The 12,476-nt window shown below is 38.7% G+C and overlaps 1 protein-coding gene and 1 long non-coding RNA gene across 2 annotated transcripts; one reads left to right on the plus strand and one right to left on the minus strand.

Moving 5' to 3' along the window:
• Nucleotides 1-4,594: 4,594 nt before the first annotated feature.
• Nucleotides 4,595-8,153, minus strand: LOC121630869. The gene is made up of 4 exons (XM_041971383.1): nt 8,125-8,153; nt 6,651-6,896; nt 5,440-5,557; nt 4,595-5,347 (listed from the first exon to the last, which is right to left on the minus strand). Exons 1-4 carry the CDS (start codon nt 8,151-8,153, stop codon nt 4,595-4,597), a joined length of 1,146 nt encoding a protein of 381 aa, XP_041827317.1.
• Nucleotides 8,154-8,423: 270 nt separating this feature from the next.
• LOC121631785 lies at nt 8,424-9,787 on the plus strand. The gene is made up of 3 exons (XR_006008795.1): nt 8,424-8,473; nt 9,399-9,546; nt 9,642-9,787. It is a non-coding gene; the product is annotated as an uncharacterized LOC121631785 (long non-coding RNA).
• Nucleotides 9,788-12,476: the final 2,689 nt, after the last annotated feature.

Genomic DNA, 12,476 nt, shown 5'->3' on the forward strand with positions numbered 1-12,476 from the left:
GGGAACGCTGCTGGAATCATGTCTCCACCCATCTTTCCTATTCAAATATATATTACATACTAGTTAAATATGTACTTGTTCAAAGTATTCAAACCCCTTAAGCCCGACGGATCCACCAGTCGGTCGAACAGGTGTAAACACAAGTTCACGTGTGTAAAAAAAATTACTTTAGTGATGTAAGGACATTTTTTTTATAATTTGTCTCAAAGAAGAATCCCTAACACCACTAAATCAACTCTTCAAGTGCATTTGGTCAACAAAGTATTTGTTTAAAAACAACTTCAAAATAAATATACAACAAACAACAGCGCCACCATTAGAGTAACACCCTAAACAAAATGCACCCCAACATATTGGGTATCAAATGAAACTAGAAAAGCTGCAATTTCATATGATACCAAGCATAAAAAGATATTCGCCAAGCACCTCACGTCAGTCTCAAAACAAACACAAAGCTAACCTTTGCATATCACAGCTAGCCTTATCAGATAGCATGTTTATCACCAAATACACCAAATCCCAAAGCTATTCTCACAAACAGCGATATTTTTTATTTCCTTACCTTTTCGTGGTCATTTTCAGACTATCCACACTGTTCTTCAACCAAAATTCACAGCATAGTAATCCACAGTGATGGGAATAACGGAGTTAAAATAAACGCCGTTGCCTTTTTTAGTAACGAGTAATCTAATTAATTACTTTTTCTATCGTTACAACGCCGTTACCATTACCAAAATGCCGTTACTACAAGTTACTGAGTGAAGCTACGAAGTGGTCGTCCCACTTGGTTTAACGCTAGCTTGGCTCACAGACACAGGAGCTCCAAATGTGTGTGTGTTTTCCCCTGTAGTGAAAACAGGGGTAAGCGATTAAGTAATGATGATTGGAGGAAAATTTTATAAGCCAATCAGAGACACCAGGTGGGCGGATGTTTACACACAAACCTAGCACATAGAAGCACACACACAAAAAATCAGAGATGGCGAGTCCGTAGTCTCAGGGAAAAACGGCGTTTTCGAGGTGGAAATGATGAAGAAAATTCTTGAAGTACAGTTGTACCAGTTGTGGTCTTTTGAGGTGCAATAAATATTAAAACCTCTGTTCAGGTACCAGTCTTTGCTGTTCTACTCTATGCACCTGGCCTGTGAAACCTGTTCTGAAAAAAATCAAACTTCTTTGACATTTTTAAACTTTAAAAAAGTAATGAAATAGTTACTTTCCCTGGTAACTAGTTATTTTTATAGTGGAGTAACTCAGTTACTAACTCAATTACTTTTTGGGAGAAGTAACTAGTAACTGTAACTAATTACTTTTTCAAAGTAAGGTGCCCAACACTGGTAATCCATAATGTGAAACTGCATCATGCGCTAACGTTTACTTTCATTCACAGCCATTTTGTTGTGGGTCTTGGCAGTGTCAATAAAGTTTAATCAAATTCTTCACCTGCGAGCTTTTCTATGGAGGACGTAAAGTGACACAATGAATTAATTAAATATATCATTCAATAATTACTTAAATGTGTCATTAAATAATTAAAATGATAATTAAATACATAAATGTGTAATTAAATAATTAAAATGATAATTAAATACATAAATGTGTAATTTAATGATTAAAATGATAATTAAATACATAAATGTGTAATTAAATAATTAAAATGATAATTAAATACATAAATGTGTAATTAAATAATTAAAATGATAATTAAATACATAAATGTGTAATTAAATAATTAAAATGATAATTAAATACATAAATGTGTAATTAAATGATTAAAATGATAATTAAATACATAAATGTGTAATTAAATGTATCATTAATTAATTAAAATACAAATTAATATATGTAAAAACATATATAATTATTTCACTATTTAATTAATTATTTATCTATTTCATTATTTCACTATTTAATTAATTATTTATCTATTTATTTAATTATTTAATTATTAAATTAATTATTTATCTATTTCATTATTTCACTATTTAATTAATTATTCATCTATGTAATTAATTATTTCATGGTCCACTGCCATAATCATTAATTTATTTTATCTGTCAGCCTAGCCCATCAAACTCAGTGGGCGGGGCTAACCAGCGCATGTAGCGAGGAAAGCAGAGAATATGTTGAAGTTGTTGGACTCATTTAGTCACTTTCCGACCAAAATATTGACCACAGAGTGACTGAAAGTTTAGAAGTACTCCACAGCTTCTCTGGTACCATGATACAACAAGCAGAACACACAGGGACCGGGACGTTTGGAGTTTGACCCGACGGCAGTTCTGGAGAACCAAGTAGAAGTTCTGTTTAGAGATTCCACGATCAAACCCGCTGCTTCTCTCAGCAGCTCCTTCACGTCACATACTGTCCAACATTCTGCGTTAATAAAAGTTTGTTCTATGGGTTTGTTTAACAGAGTATCTGAACCAACGTAGAGGTGAATAACGCCACACAGTGTATTGAAATGTGTTCACTAGCTCTCCATTGATCCATTATCTGGAATGTATTTGTCTTGACTTGTGGAAAGAGCTACCAATCAGGCGTCAGGACCCGCCCACTGAGTTTGATGGGCAAGGTTGACAGATAAAATAAATTCATGATTTTGGCAGTGGCAGAGCATCAAAACAAATACATTCCAGATAATGGATCAGTGCAGAGCTAGTGAACACATTCCAATACACTGTGTGGCGTTATTCACCTCTACGTTGGTTTAGATACTCTATTAAACAAACCCACAGACCAAAATTTTAATAGCAACCGCCAAAAATCAGGCAACGTGTGAGGTGGAGAAAATTTCAGGGGCTATACCACTGGTGGACAGTGCCTTTGGCAAAGTTCAAGAAGGAAGTGTCCTCTCCTATCTCCTCCCAGCATGGAGCCCACCTAAAACGTGTTTGCATTCCACTGCAACACCACGACCATCTGTACCTCCCTCCAATTACTTCTTGGGCCCCACCAAGTGCTGCTTTGTACTGAGCCATCATCAGCAACTCCACATGATGTCTCTGGAAACATCACATGACATGGCCCACCGAACTGAGGAGAGCACAAGGCAGCAAAGCTCTCTGCAGGAATGGCACCTCTTAAGGAGGCTGCGTGTGACATCCTCTAGATTTAGGTATGTGCACTTTTCACCCAACAGGATATATAGTTGTAAACAAACATGATGATCCTGTCGGAATAAGAAACTGTGTTAAATATGATTTTGTTTTTAAAACTTTGCCTTCATATAAACATCTTTTTCAGAAACCGCAGCCTAGCAGACCTTATGCATTTTGGTTTTAATAATAGTATAGTGTTTATATATATATATATATATATATATATAATTGTACTGTTTAATTATATACTGTTTATCCATGTGATGTGCTTCAGAGAAGTTTGCCATGTGAGAGGACAGTCATCGGCAGAAAGCTTGGCCGTTCGAATCTCCCAGTCAGGCTACAAAACTGCCGACATGAAGAGAGGCCTCGAGCTGGAGCCTAAGGCAATAGAGGAGTATTGTCTGGCGAGGGACGTCAACCACTACCCATGTGGCTTCATCATTCATCCCGATGCGCCGTGGCTTGGGGCTTCACCAGATGGTCTGATCTACGACCCAAAAGCTGAACCTGCATTTGGACTGGTAGAGGTGAAGTGTCCTCATGTCAGAAGCTATGTGGACTGCACTTACCTCAGGGTCTCTGATGACATACTTCAGTTAAAAAAATCACATGCCTACTACTGGCAGGTGCAGGGGCAACTTTTATTAAGTGGATTTGAATGGTGCGACTTTGTAGTCTACACTGAGGATGACCTGTTCATTCAGAGGATTTACAGGGATGATGAAGTTCTACAAGCTATAAAAGAGAAAACTGATTATGATGCTTGCACTGCTTGTAAACAGAGGTGGGTAGTAACGTGGTACATTTACTCCATTACATTAACTTGGGTAAGTTTTTACAAAAAATGTACTTTTTATAGTAGTTTTAAAACGGTGTGCTTTTTACTTTTACTCAAATATACTTATAAATTAACACTACTTTTACTCCATTACAATTGCATGCATTCCACTCGTTGCTTCTATTTTTTGGCCATTTATTAATATGAATCAGTTTTGTTACACGACTTCCACATGACCATCTCAGAAAACAAACATACTGTGCTGGTGGCTACGTCAGTTTTATGAAGACTGTTTTAATGTGATGGATGTTTTATTCATGTTCATTTTTTTTCATCACTGTTTCAGTTATTGATTTTTAGTTAAAAAGAATATATCTGATGTTGTTGTCAGTATTTTAGTAGTTTTTTTTCAATAAGTACTTTTTAGTCTAACTAGAGTAATTATCTGGATGACTAGCTTTGACTTTTACTTGAGTCATATTTTTCTCATGTAACAGTACTATTATTTCAGAATTTTTGGCTTCTCTACCCACCTCTGCTTGTAAATAACAAACAAACACAAAACAATTAAAATTCCACCGTTTGTGTCCCAAAGGAAGGCTGTGAGATCGCCTTTTTTATTGCATCAAAATGTTTAAAACAGCAATAACAATATCACATTCAATGACTAACTATTCTACAATAATCACTTGCAATGTCAGATTTGATTGTTCTACTTTGCCCAAGCCTTAACCAAGGGGCCATTTTCGTAGTTCAGCAGGAGACATGCAACAACGTACAGCTGATTAATGTTACCAAACATATTCAAAGGAATGACTGACTCGAATAACTTGTGTTCTTTCAACCTTCGAATCACACGCTCCACATGCACTCTGAGGTGTGCGATTGCCTGCGTTTCCCTGACCTCACTCTCAGGCATTTGATGTCTTCCTGAAAGAAATGCAGGTCTGTACATCTTACAGGGCACACAGTTGTCCATCAGGAAGCCTCTGTCCACCATGATCGCTGAGTCTGGACGGAGAAGCTTGCAAAGACCTGATTCCACAAACAGCTGCTTGTCGCTGATCGAACCAGCATAGAGGGGAGAAACAAAGGTCACTGGACCATGTGGTGCTATACCAATCATTCCTTTCAGGGTGCAGTGGGACTTGTAGTTTGAGTAGACCTCACTCTGTAGCAAGGGAGAAGAAGGGGTTTGGCACCTCAGCTCAGTGCAGTCCAGAACCACAGTGGTGTCAGCATAGTCTCTGAACTCTACAGGTAGGTACTCCCAGATCCTCTCTTGTGTCATCCAGATTCTCTGTGCACCCAGGACAGAAAGCAAAAAATTGCTCCATGTGAGAATTATTCTGCTCACAGTAGATTGGTGGATTTGATAGCGGTCAGCCAGGTCCCTCTGCTTCAGTACAAGGGCCGGGTAGTTCAGGAACAGGAACATCTCATCTATTGGGTGTAGAGCCTGTCCCTGTGAAATACACAAGATAAGAAATAAATGGTTGGCTGTACTACTTTATTGTGCTCTAGTTGGAAAATCACATAATTACAAATAAGGCCTACCGTGGGAGCACTCAGTCGTCCAGCATCATCAGCAGTTAAGCTGGTCGCTCGGACCATGTATTTCAGTGATGGTTGAATGACCTGCCAAAACCGCATCAGGTGGTCATAAGATGCAAACCTGGAAACAGATGGAGACCTAACTTCACCTGAGGGACATTCCATTTTGTTTTATTTATTATTTTGAAAATTACCATAAGCAGGACAAATGTTAACCAAACTACATTAGTCAGATATTCAGTCATTTTTTTCCCCACACGCTGTGTAAATTTTTTTTAGATAGACATTTATTTATGCCTCAGTGGGGTAATTCATAGTGCTGTAGACAGCTGTACAATTTCACAGTAAACAAGTAAAACAAATATGAATAGATAAACAAGTTGTGTATACAAATATATATATATATACACAACTACAATATAAATACATCAACACTGCTGTGAACAGGCCTAATTGTGGAGTCTGACAGCAGAGGGGAGGAAGGACCTGCTGTATCTCTCCATTGATGATGCTTTTGGTGTTCTTGACCTTCATCTGCGATCTGAAGTAAACCTTCCTGCTACAAGCAACCACCTGTTAGACCGGGGTCTTATTAATTTGTATTTCAGAATACGTTTTTAATTTCCATGTTCATGGAGTCTAACAAGTAAACCAGTCTATCCAAATATAAGAAGACGACCCCTCATTTCCCCTTGATGTTTCACTCTCAGCAGATATCTGCATCTGATCATCCACCTGGCTGCTTACTACCTGCAGATTCTACAGGTGAAGCTCCTGCAAACTTCAGTTATACTGAGGGGTTACCTTATGAAATAAATGCTTAACATTTTCACAGTACAGGGCAGCCCCTTTCACCCTGCTGCTGTCAGACCTTACAATCAGACCTGCTCACAGTCGACAACATGTAAGCTAGATGTTTACAGTAAGCAATAAGCAGAAAGCAATATACCATCTCCTGTGCTATAACACAGCTCTTTAATTTTCACCAATATAAAAAATAAAATAATGGAGCTCCTCTTGTGACACTGTATTATCATCATCATCATCAACAACATTATTATTATTAAGAAGAATAGACTATGCATTATGTAGCGTGGCTATGTATTATTATTATTATTGTCATTGCTGTTATCGTTATTATTATCACTTTATTTCTAAAGAGGGGCTCCATATAACTGGTCTAAAAGTAGAAGATAACTAACAAATGTATTTACCGGGTGAAAAAACGAATGTCCACATCGGACCCATCAAATCGCTGTATCCCGAAACGTGACAGGAACATCTGCTCCAGCTGCTGCCTTAGTGGAGCGACTTCCTCTCGTAGCCTCTGCTTTTCCTCCAGCACACTGTCCACAACGGCAGGATCCGGACCCACGCAGTAGTCGTGATCGTGTGCACAATCTGGTTCCCCTGTTTCCACATTCTCTGGTTCTCTAGCTGTGCGTTCCCACACAGAAAGTCTTCTCTCACCAAGAGAAAAGTTGTTCCACGGAAATAAAAGTGGAACGGCGCCGGGTCTCAGCGCCTCCTCTTGCCTTCTTTACTCGGCTCTTTGACATCTTGCGCTGTAAAGTGTCGACTGCATACACGGGTGTGTGGAGTGATGATGAGATTATCCCTTCTGATGTTCACCATCCATCTCTTCCGTTGTTGATCCTCCGAGGGAAACGTGTGGAAACTGATGGTTGAATTGTATTTAGCTGACGAGGTAACAATGGAACACAGAATCAGAATCAGATTTATTGCCAAGTAACTTCCATTCCAAGGAATTTGTTGTGATTTGACGGTGCCTACATATAAATAAATAAATAAATATGAACCATAAAGATATGAACAAGCCAACTGAACATATAACATTAAGACTGAAAAACTATATAAGAGTGGAAATAAAAGTTATGTACATTAAAATAAGATAAAGTAAAGTAGTGTATTTACATGAAATGTGCAGTCTGTAGTATAAAAATGTACAAGTTGAAGTGACCAATGGAGGGGGAGTGTGTTAATATAACTCCTGTGTGCTTGATGTCGCTAATATAACAAATTGCGTTGTGTCAGTTAGTCAGGTAAGTCTTTAGGTGAGTTCCAAAGCCTGATGGCAGGGGGGAAGAAACTGTTTTTGTGGCGGGAGGTGGAGGGAGGAGCAGTGTTCAGCTGTCCACCTTTCACGCCGCTGAAACTTGTGTTCCTGCTTCATCTCACGTTATATATTATACCATTATAGTAATACACTCTTCTATAAACAACTATACTACCTGTTGTCTCGAATATGAACAATATCTTATTCCTTTGTTTCCCTCAGTGTTCAAATCTACAGCCACAACGTTACCATAGCGTTAACCGGAAGCGTTTTTACTGGCGTGTCGTGAACCGGAAGTTAAAAAACATCGCCGTGCCCATTGAGAGGCTGGAGAGAGACAGTGGATGACATTCGTGAACTTTTCAGGGAGATGGTGAGAGACATTTTAGAGTTAGCAGATGATGTGGAAGCAGGACCTGCTGACCCAGAACGTGTAGCAAGTAAAACAGAGGAATATATAGAAGTTATTGGACTTATTTCTGCACTTTTCGACCAAGACATTGACGATAGAGTGACTGCAAATTTAGGAGAAGTACTCCACCGCTTCTCTGGTACCAGGGCACAACAAGCGGAACACACACAGGGACCAGGACGTTTGGCGTTTGACATACCGACTGCAGTTCTGGAGCATCAGGTTCATTGTGGACTAGCAGGTGGTCAAACTGCAGCAATGTTCGGAGTGTCAGAGAGGACCATCAGGAGGCGCATGAAACAAAGCGGTTTAAGGTACTGACACAAAATGCACGACTTTTCATTTCATGAATTGCCGTTCATTTGCCTCATACATTCAGTAAAGTTTAAGGATTAGTGAAATTTATGCCTATTTGTCTGCACAGAAAGACAGACCTCTTCTCAGCGGTGAATGATGAGGAATTAGACCAGATGATTCTTCACCGAAGACACCCAAACACTACAAGCTAATGCGTGGTCATCTGAATGCAAGAGGTGTCCGTGTTCCAAGTGAGTATTATTAATATGGGCTAAATTTAATTAATTAATTAGTTTTTTTTTATGTATGTGTGGGTTATCCGGGTATTTCGGCTTCTTCCCACTGGCATGACTATACTCTTCTGATGGCCAACATTTCTGTTCAACATTTATTATTATTATTATTATTATTATTATTATTATTGATTTCATGTAATAATCAAATCAATGTTTATTTATATGCACTTTTCATACACAAAGTAACACAAATTGCTGTGCATAATAAATATCATGCATATTAAAAACAAAATTTAAAAACCTTCACACATCACAGAATGAATGAATGGAACAAAGAATAAAAAGGCACAATCGTACACAAACTAAGCGCATGCACACCCTCTCCTACCCGCCCAGACCCCAGTCTGTACAAGCATGAGCGCCCATGTCTAATATTTGTCTTTGAAAAAATAGTAATAAAATAAAAACATCTGGGTTGAGATTTAGATTTGTGGGTTTCCATAAGCTGTAAGCCATAATCATCAAAATAGTAAATACATGCTTGAAATATCTCACTTTGCATATAATGAGTCTAGTTGGCCTTATTAAGTTGAATTATTGAAATAAAGTTTTTCATGATATTTGGCAGTAATACTCTCAGCCTGTCAGGATGTGCCCAATAACCCCACCCTAGGTGTATCATCATTTTGGCTGAAAAATCACAGGTCATGTCTGTTCTGAATATAGTCAACAGTGTAAACTTTAAGCATCTGGGAGCTTACATTATCATATTAGTAAGACAATATCTGACAGTACAGTACATTTTTGAGGTAGTGGTGGTTCTGTAGTGCAGCTGCTGACAGTTTAATACACATTACAGCTTTTATTATGACAACTAAGTGTCTCCATGATTATTTTTGTTGCCAGTGAGTGCACGGTTAATTTATTTTCTTCCCCTCAGTCTCAAGAGTGCAAGAATCTTTACGGCGAGTCGCTGCAGAGGGAGTCTACATGAGACGTCTAAGACTGCGTGTATTAAGACGACGGCAGTATTCTGTTCCTGGCCCAAACTCTTTGTGGCATATAGATGGCAACCATAAGCTCATCAGGTTAGTGACATTAGCAGATAAACAATGCATCTTTCTAATAGATGTTGTTTTACAGTAAAGTTGTGCTTTTTCATGTGTTAATAATTGCCTGACAGATGGAGATTTGTTGTCCATGGTGGGGTGGATGGATTCAGTCGTTTGGTGGTCTACCTGACAGTCGCTAGCAATAATAGAGCTCATACAGTCTTACAGAGCTTTATTACTGCTGTTGAGCAGTACAGGCTGCCATCAAGGGTACGGTCAGATAAAGGGGGGAGAATGCAGATGTAGCAGCATTCATGATCCGGAGCAGAGGTACCGACAGGAATTCTCACACCACAGGCAGAAGTGTCCACAATCAGCGGTAAATAAATGTTTGGCAACTAGGCTTACACAACAAATATACCAGCTGAATGTACTACTTTAGTAGATGTCGCATGTAAATGAACATTGCCAATTTTATTCTAAACACAGAATAGAGAGGATGTGGAGAGATGTTTATGAACATGCCCTGGACCTCTTCTATCAGATCTTCACTTCATTGGAAGATCAGGGAACACTGAACCCAGACAATGAAGTCCATCTTTTTGGACTGCACCGGATCTTTCTTCCACTTATTCAGCAAAGTCTCAATTCTTTCAAAGATGCTTGGAACTTTCATGGTCTTAGAACTGAAAGGAATCAATCACCACAGCAACTTTGGAGAAGATACAGGGAGCATGGTTCCATGGAGGATCCTACTGAGGTTAAAGAAAGATCAACTTAAAATGTCATTTTCCCTGAATGAATTTTGAAAGTCTATTGTGGTCAATGTGCTACTTTAGAGACTAATGTAAGTGTAATTTAAAGTCATCTGACTTTTCAGATCAACCTGTGAGCTGTAGCTTCTATGGTGCATGCTATGCATAACTGTATTTACAAAACTGAATAGGCAAAGTTTCATTTTATATCAACTCGGTGACCAAAAAATAACTTGTGTTATGACATGTCAGACTAATTAAGTACATGACTGATTATGCTTGTCCTCAATTCAGGTTCATGAAGACTATGGGATTGACTGGAATGGTCCTCACAGTCTTCGCAGAGGCAGTCAGTCCCAGAGGTCCAGCTGGCCCGTGAGCTCTCTGATGAAGAGGTTGCCAACTTGCCAGCTCCAGGGGTTTCTGTAACCGATGCACTCAGATCATATGTAGAGACTGTGCAAGTTTTATCAAGAATGATGGCCAACTGATGTCCAACACATTCTTTTATTTAGGATGTTAGATCAAGGTGAAACTTTAACAGCAATAAAGGAACAGAACAGGAATAAATGGACTTTGTGCTGTTTATGTGCAGCTTCACGACTTTCTGAAATTAAAACACTCTTTTACTTTGTTTGATAATTTTAAACAATGAACAAGAATGCTATTCTGTTAAGACTGCAGATGCAGAACTGTTTGGTTTCAGTAAATTGGGTTGGGGGGGGGGGGGGGAGGTGTTGAAAAAAAAAATGTTGAATAAAATGGACAACTACTGCATAGTTAAAGACTCTGAACTTGTGTCAACTGGCCTGATTACTGATCAGTGCAGGGCTCAAAACAAAACAAAAAAAAACTTAAACAAGCCCAAATCCATGTTGTGCACTATTTATGGCAGAGAAAAGGGCTTTCTCAAAGTCCATGTAAGTTTTGAAATGAGCTGGCAGCTTTAGTGTTTCGAAGCATGTGGAGGACATAGGGAAGGTTCCCTCAGAAATCTCCACCTTCAGCTCAGGAGGAAGCATCTCCCAGCCAACCCAGAATGTCAGCAGCTGGGCCAGTGTACCTGAAGAAGCTCAAAGACATAAAATGGATTAAAGAAAACAGACTTTAAATTGATCATATCCAAAAGTGTAAAGAGACCAACACATTAGCCACATCAGGTGGGTGTACCCGTTTCAATGAACATCCTTAGAAAACCAGAGATGCAGCATGTGGACTCCAAGTCAAAGTCTTCATCATCACTGTCCTCAACTGGCCATTTGATTTTTTCTAGGAGCATCTTAAACACAGAAATTGTAATGATTTTAAAAAGGGAGAAGTTATTTTGGTTAAGGAATATGCAGATCATGGTCTTGGTAAATGAAATAACCATCTCAGTCATTTAAAATACACATATGTTAACATGATTTTAGATTTTGGAAGAACTTGGACGGACTGTCCTAAAAAAAAAAAAAGTATATTAATGGAGCGGCGCTGCTATTAGGCAGCATGTAGGAGGTCATATATGCCTTAAAATAAATAAGCATACGTTCTAATTCATGTGCAGCCCGAGGAGGATCCTGCGATCCTGTACGTCCCTACTGGTAAGTGCAAAACGTTAGTGCTCAGCACTTACCCACGATAGTGTGCACTACACACTACCTTCCAGTACACTCATGTAAGTGCGCGGTTTGAGACACACTTCGACTCTGACAACTTTATTTCTGACAACTTTTTTCCCGACACCTGACTGACTACGAGGATGTCCTAAAATGTACACAGTAGTACGGTGCCACCTTAAGACAACTAATGGATGAAAGGGGAAATTCCACTCTAAATTTTAGAAACTGGTGTCTAGTGGTTAAATGCTTAAAAACTGAATGACAGAAGTTAAGAATTGTGAACTCTTGACATCTTTTTATAGATCAAAAGGCATATTCACAGAGCCACTCTAAATGTACTATAGTGTGATGGGATGTACATTTTCATTTTAAGATCTTCTATACTGTGTCAACATTTGTGAAATTGGGATTTTGTAAAATATACCACCGCCCCATCAACAGTTACAGGCATGAGAAATGTAGTTAAATTGTATGTGCATTAAGTGGTGGTTTCAAAGAACTTTAACATGATCATGGGCCAAGACTAAATATTGACAATTTACAGCATGAATTTCACAACTAAAATTTAACCATTTCCTTCTCTGCCATTGTTGACATAAGCCAGGGTTCA

The sequence above is a fragment of the Melanotaenia boesemani genome, chromosome 20, assembly GCF_017639745.1.
Source record: "Melanotaenia boesemani isolate fMelBoe1 chromosome 20, fMelBoe1.pri, whole genome shotgun sequence".
Taxonomy (NCBI): domain Eukaryota; kingdom Metazoa; phylum Chordata; class Actinopteri; order Atheriniformes; family Melanotaeniidae; genus Melanotaenia; species Melanotaenia boesemani.

Excerpts from the sequence above, each read along its gene's own strand:
- LOC121630869 (XM_041971383.1), bottom strand. The coding sequence starts at position 8,153 with ATGAACCTGATGCTCCAGAACTGCAGTCG. Across the intron at positions 5,558-6,650 it reads GACATTCGTTTTTTCACCCG|GTTTGCATCTTATGACCACC; the intron begins GTAAATACATTT and ends ATCTGTTTCCAG. Across the intron at positions 5,348-5,439 it reads GACGACTGAGTGCTCCCACG|GGACAGGCTCTACACCCAAT; the intron begins GTAGGCCTTATT and ends TGTATTTCACAG.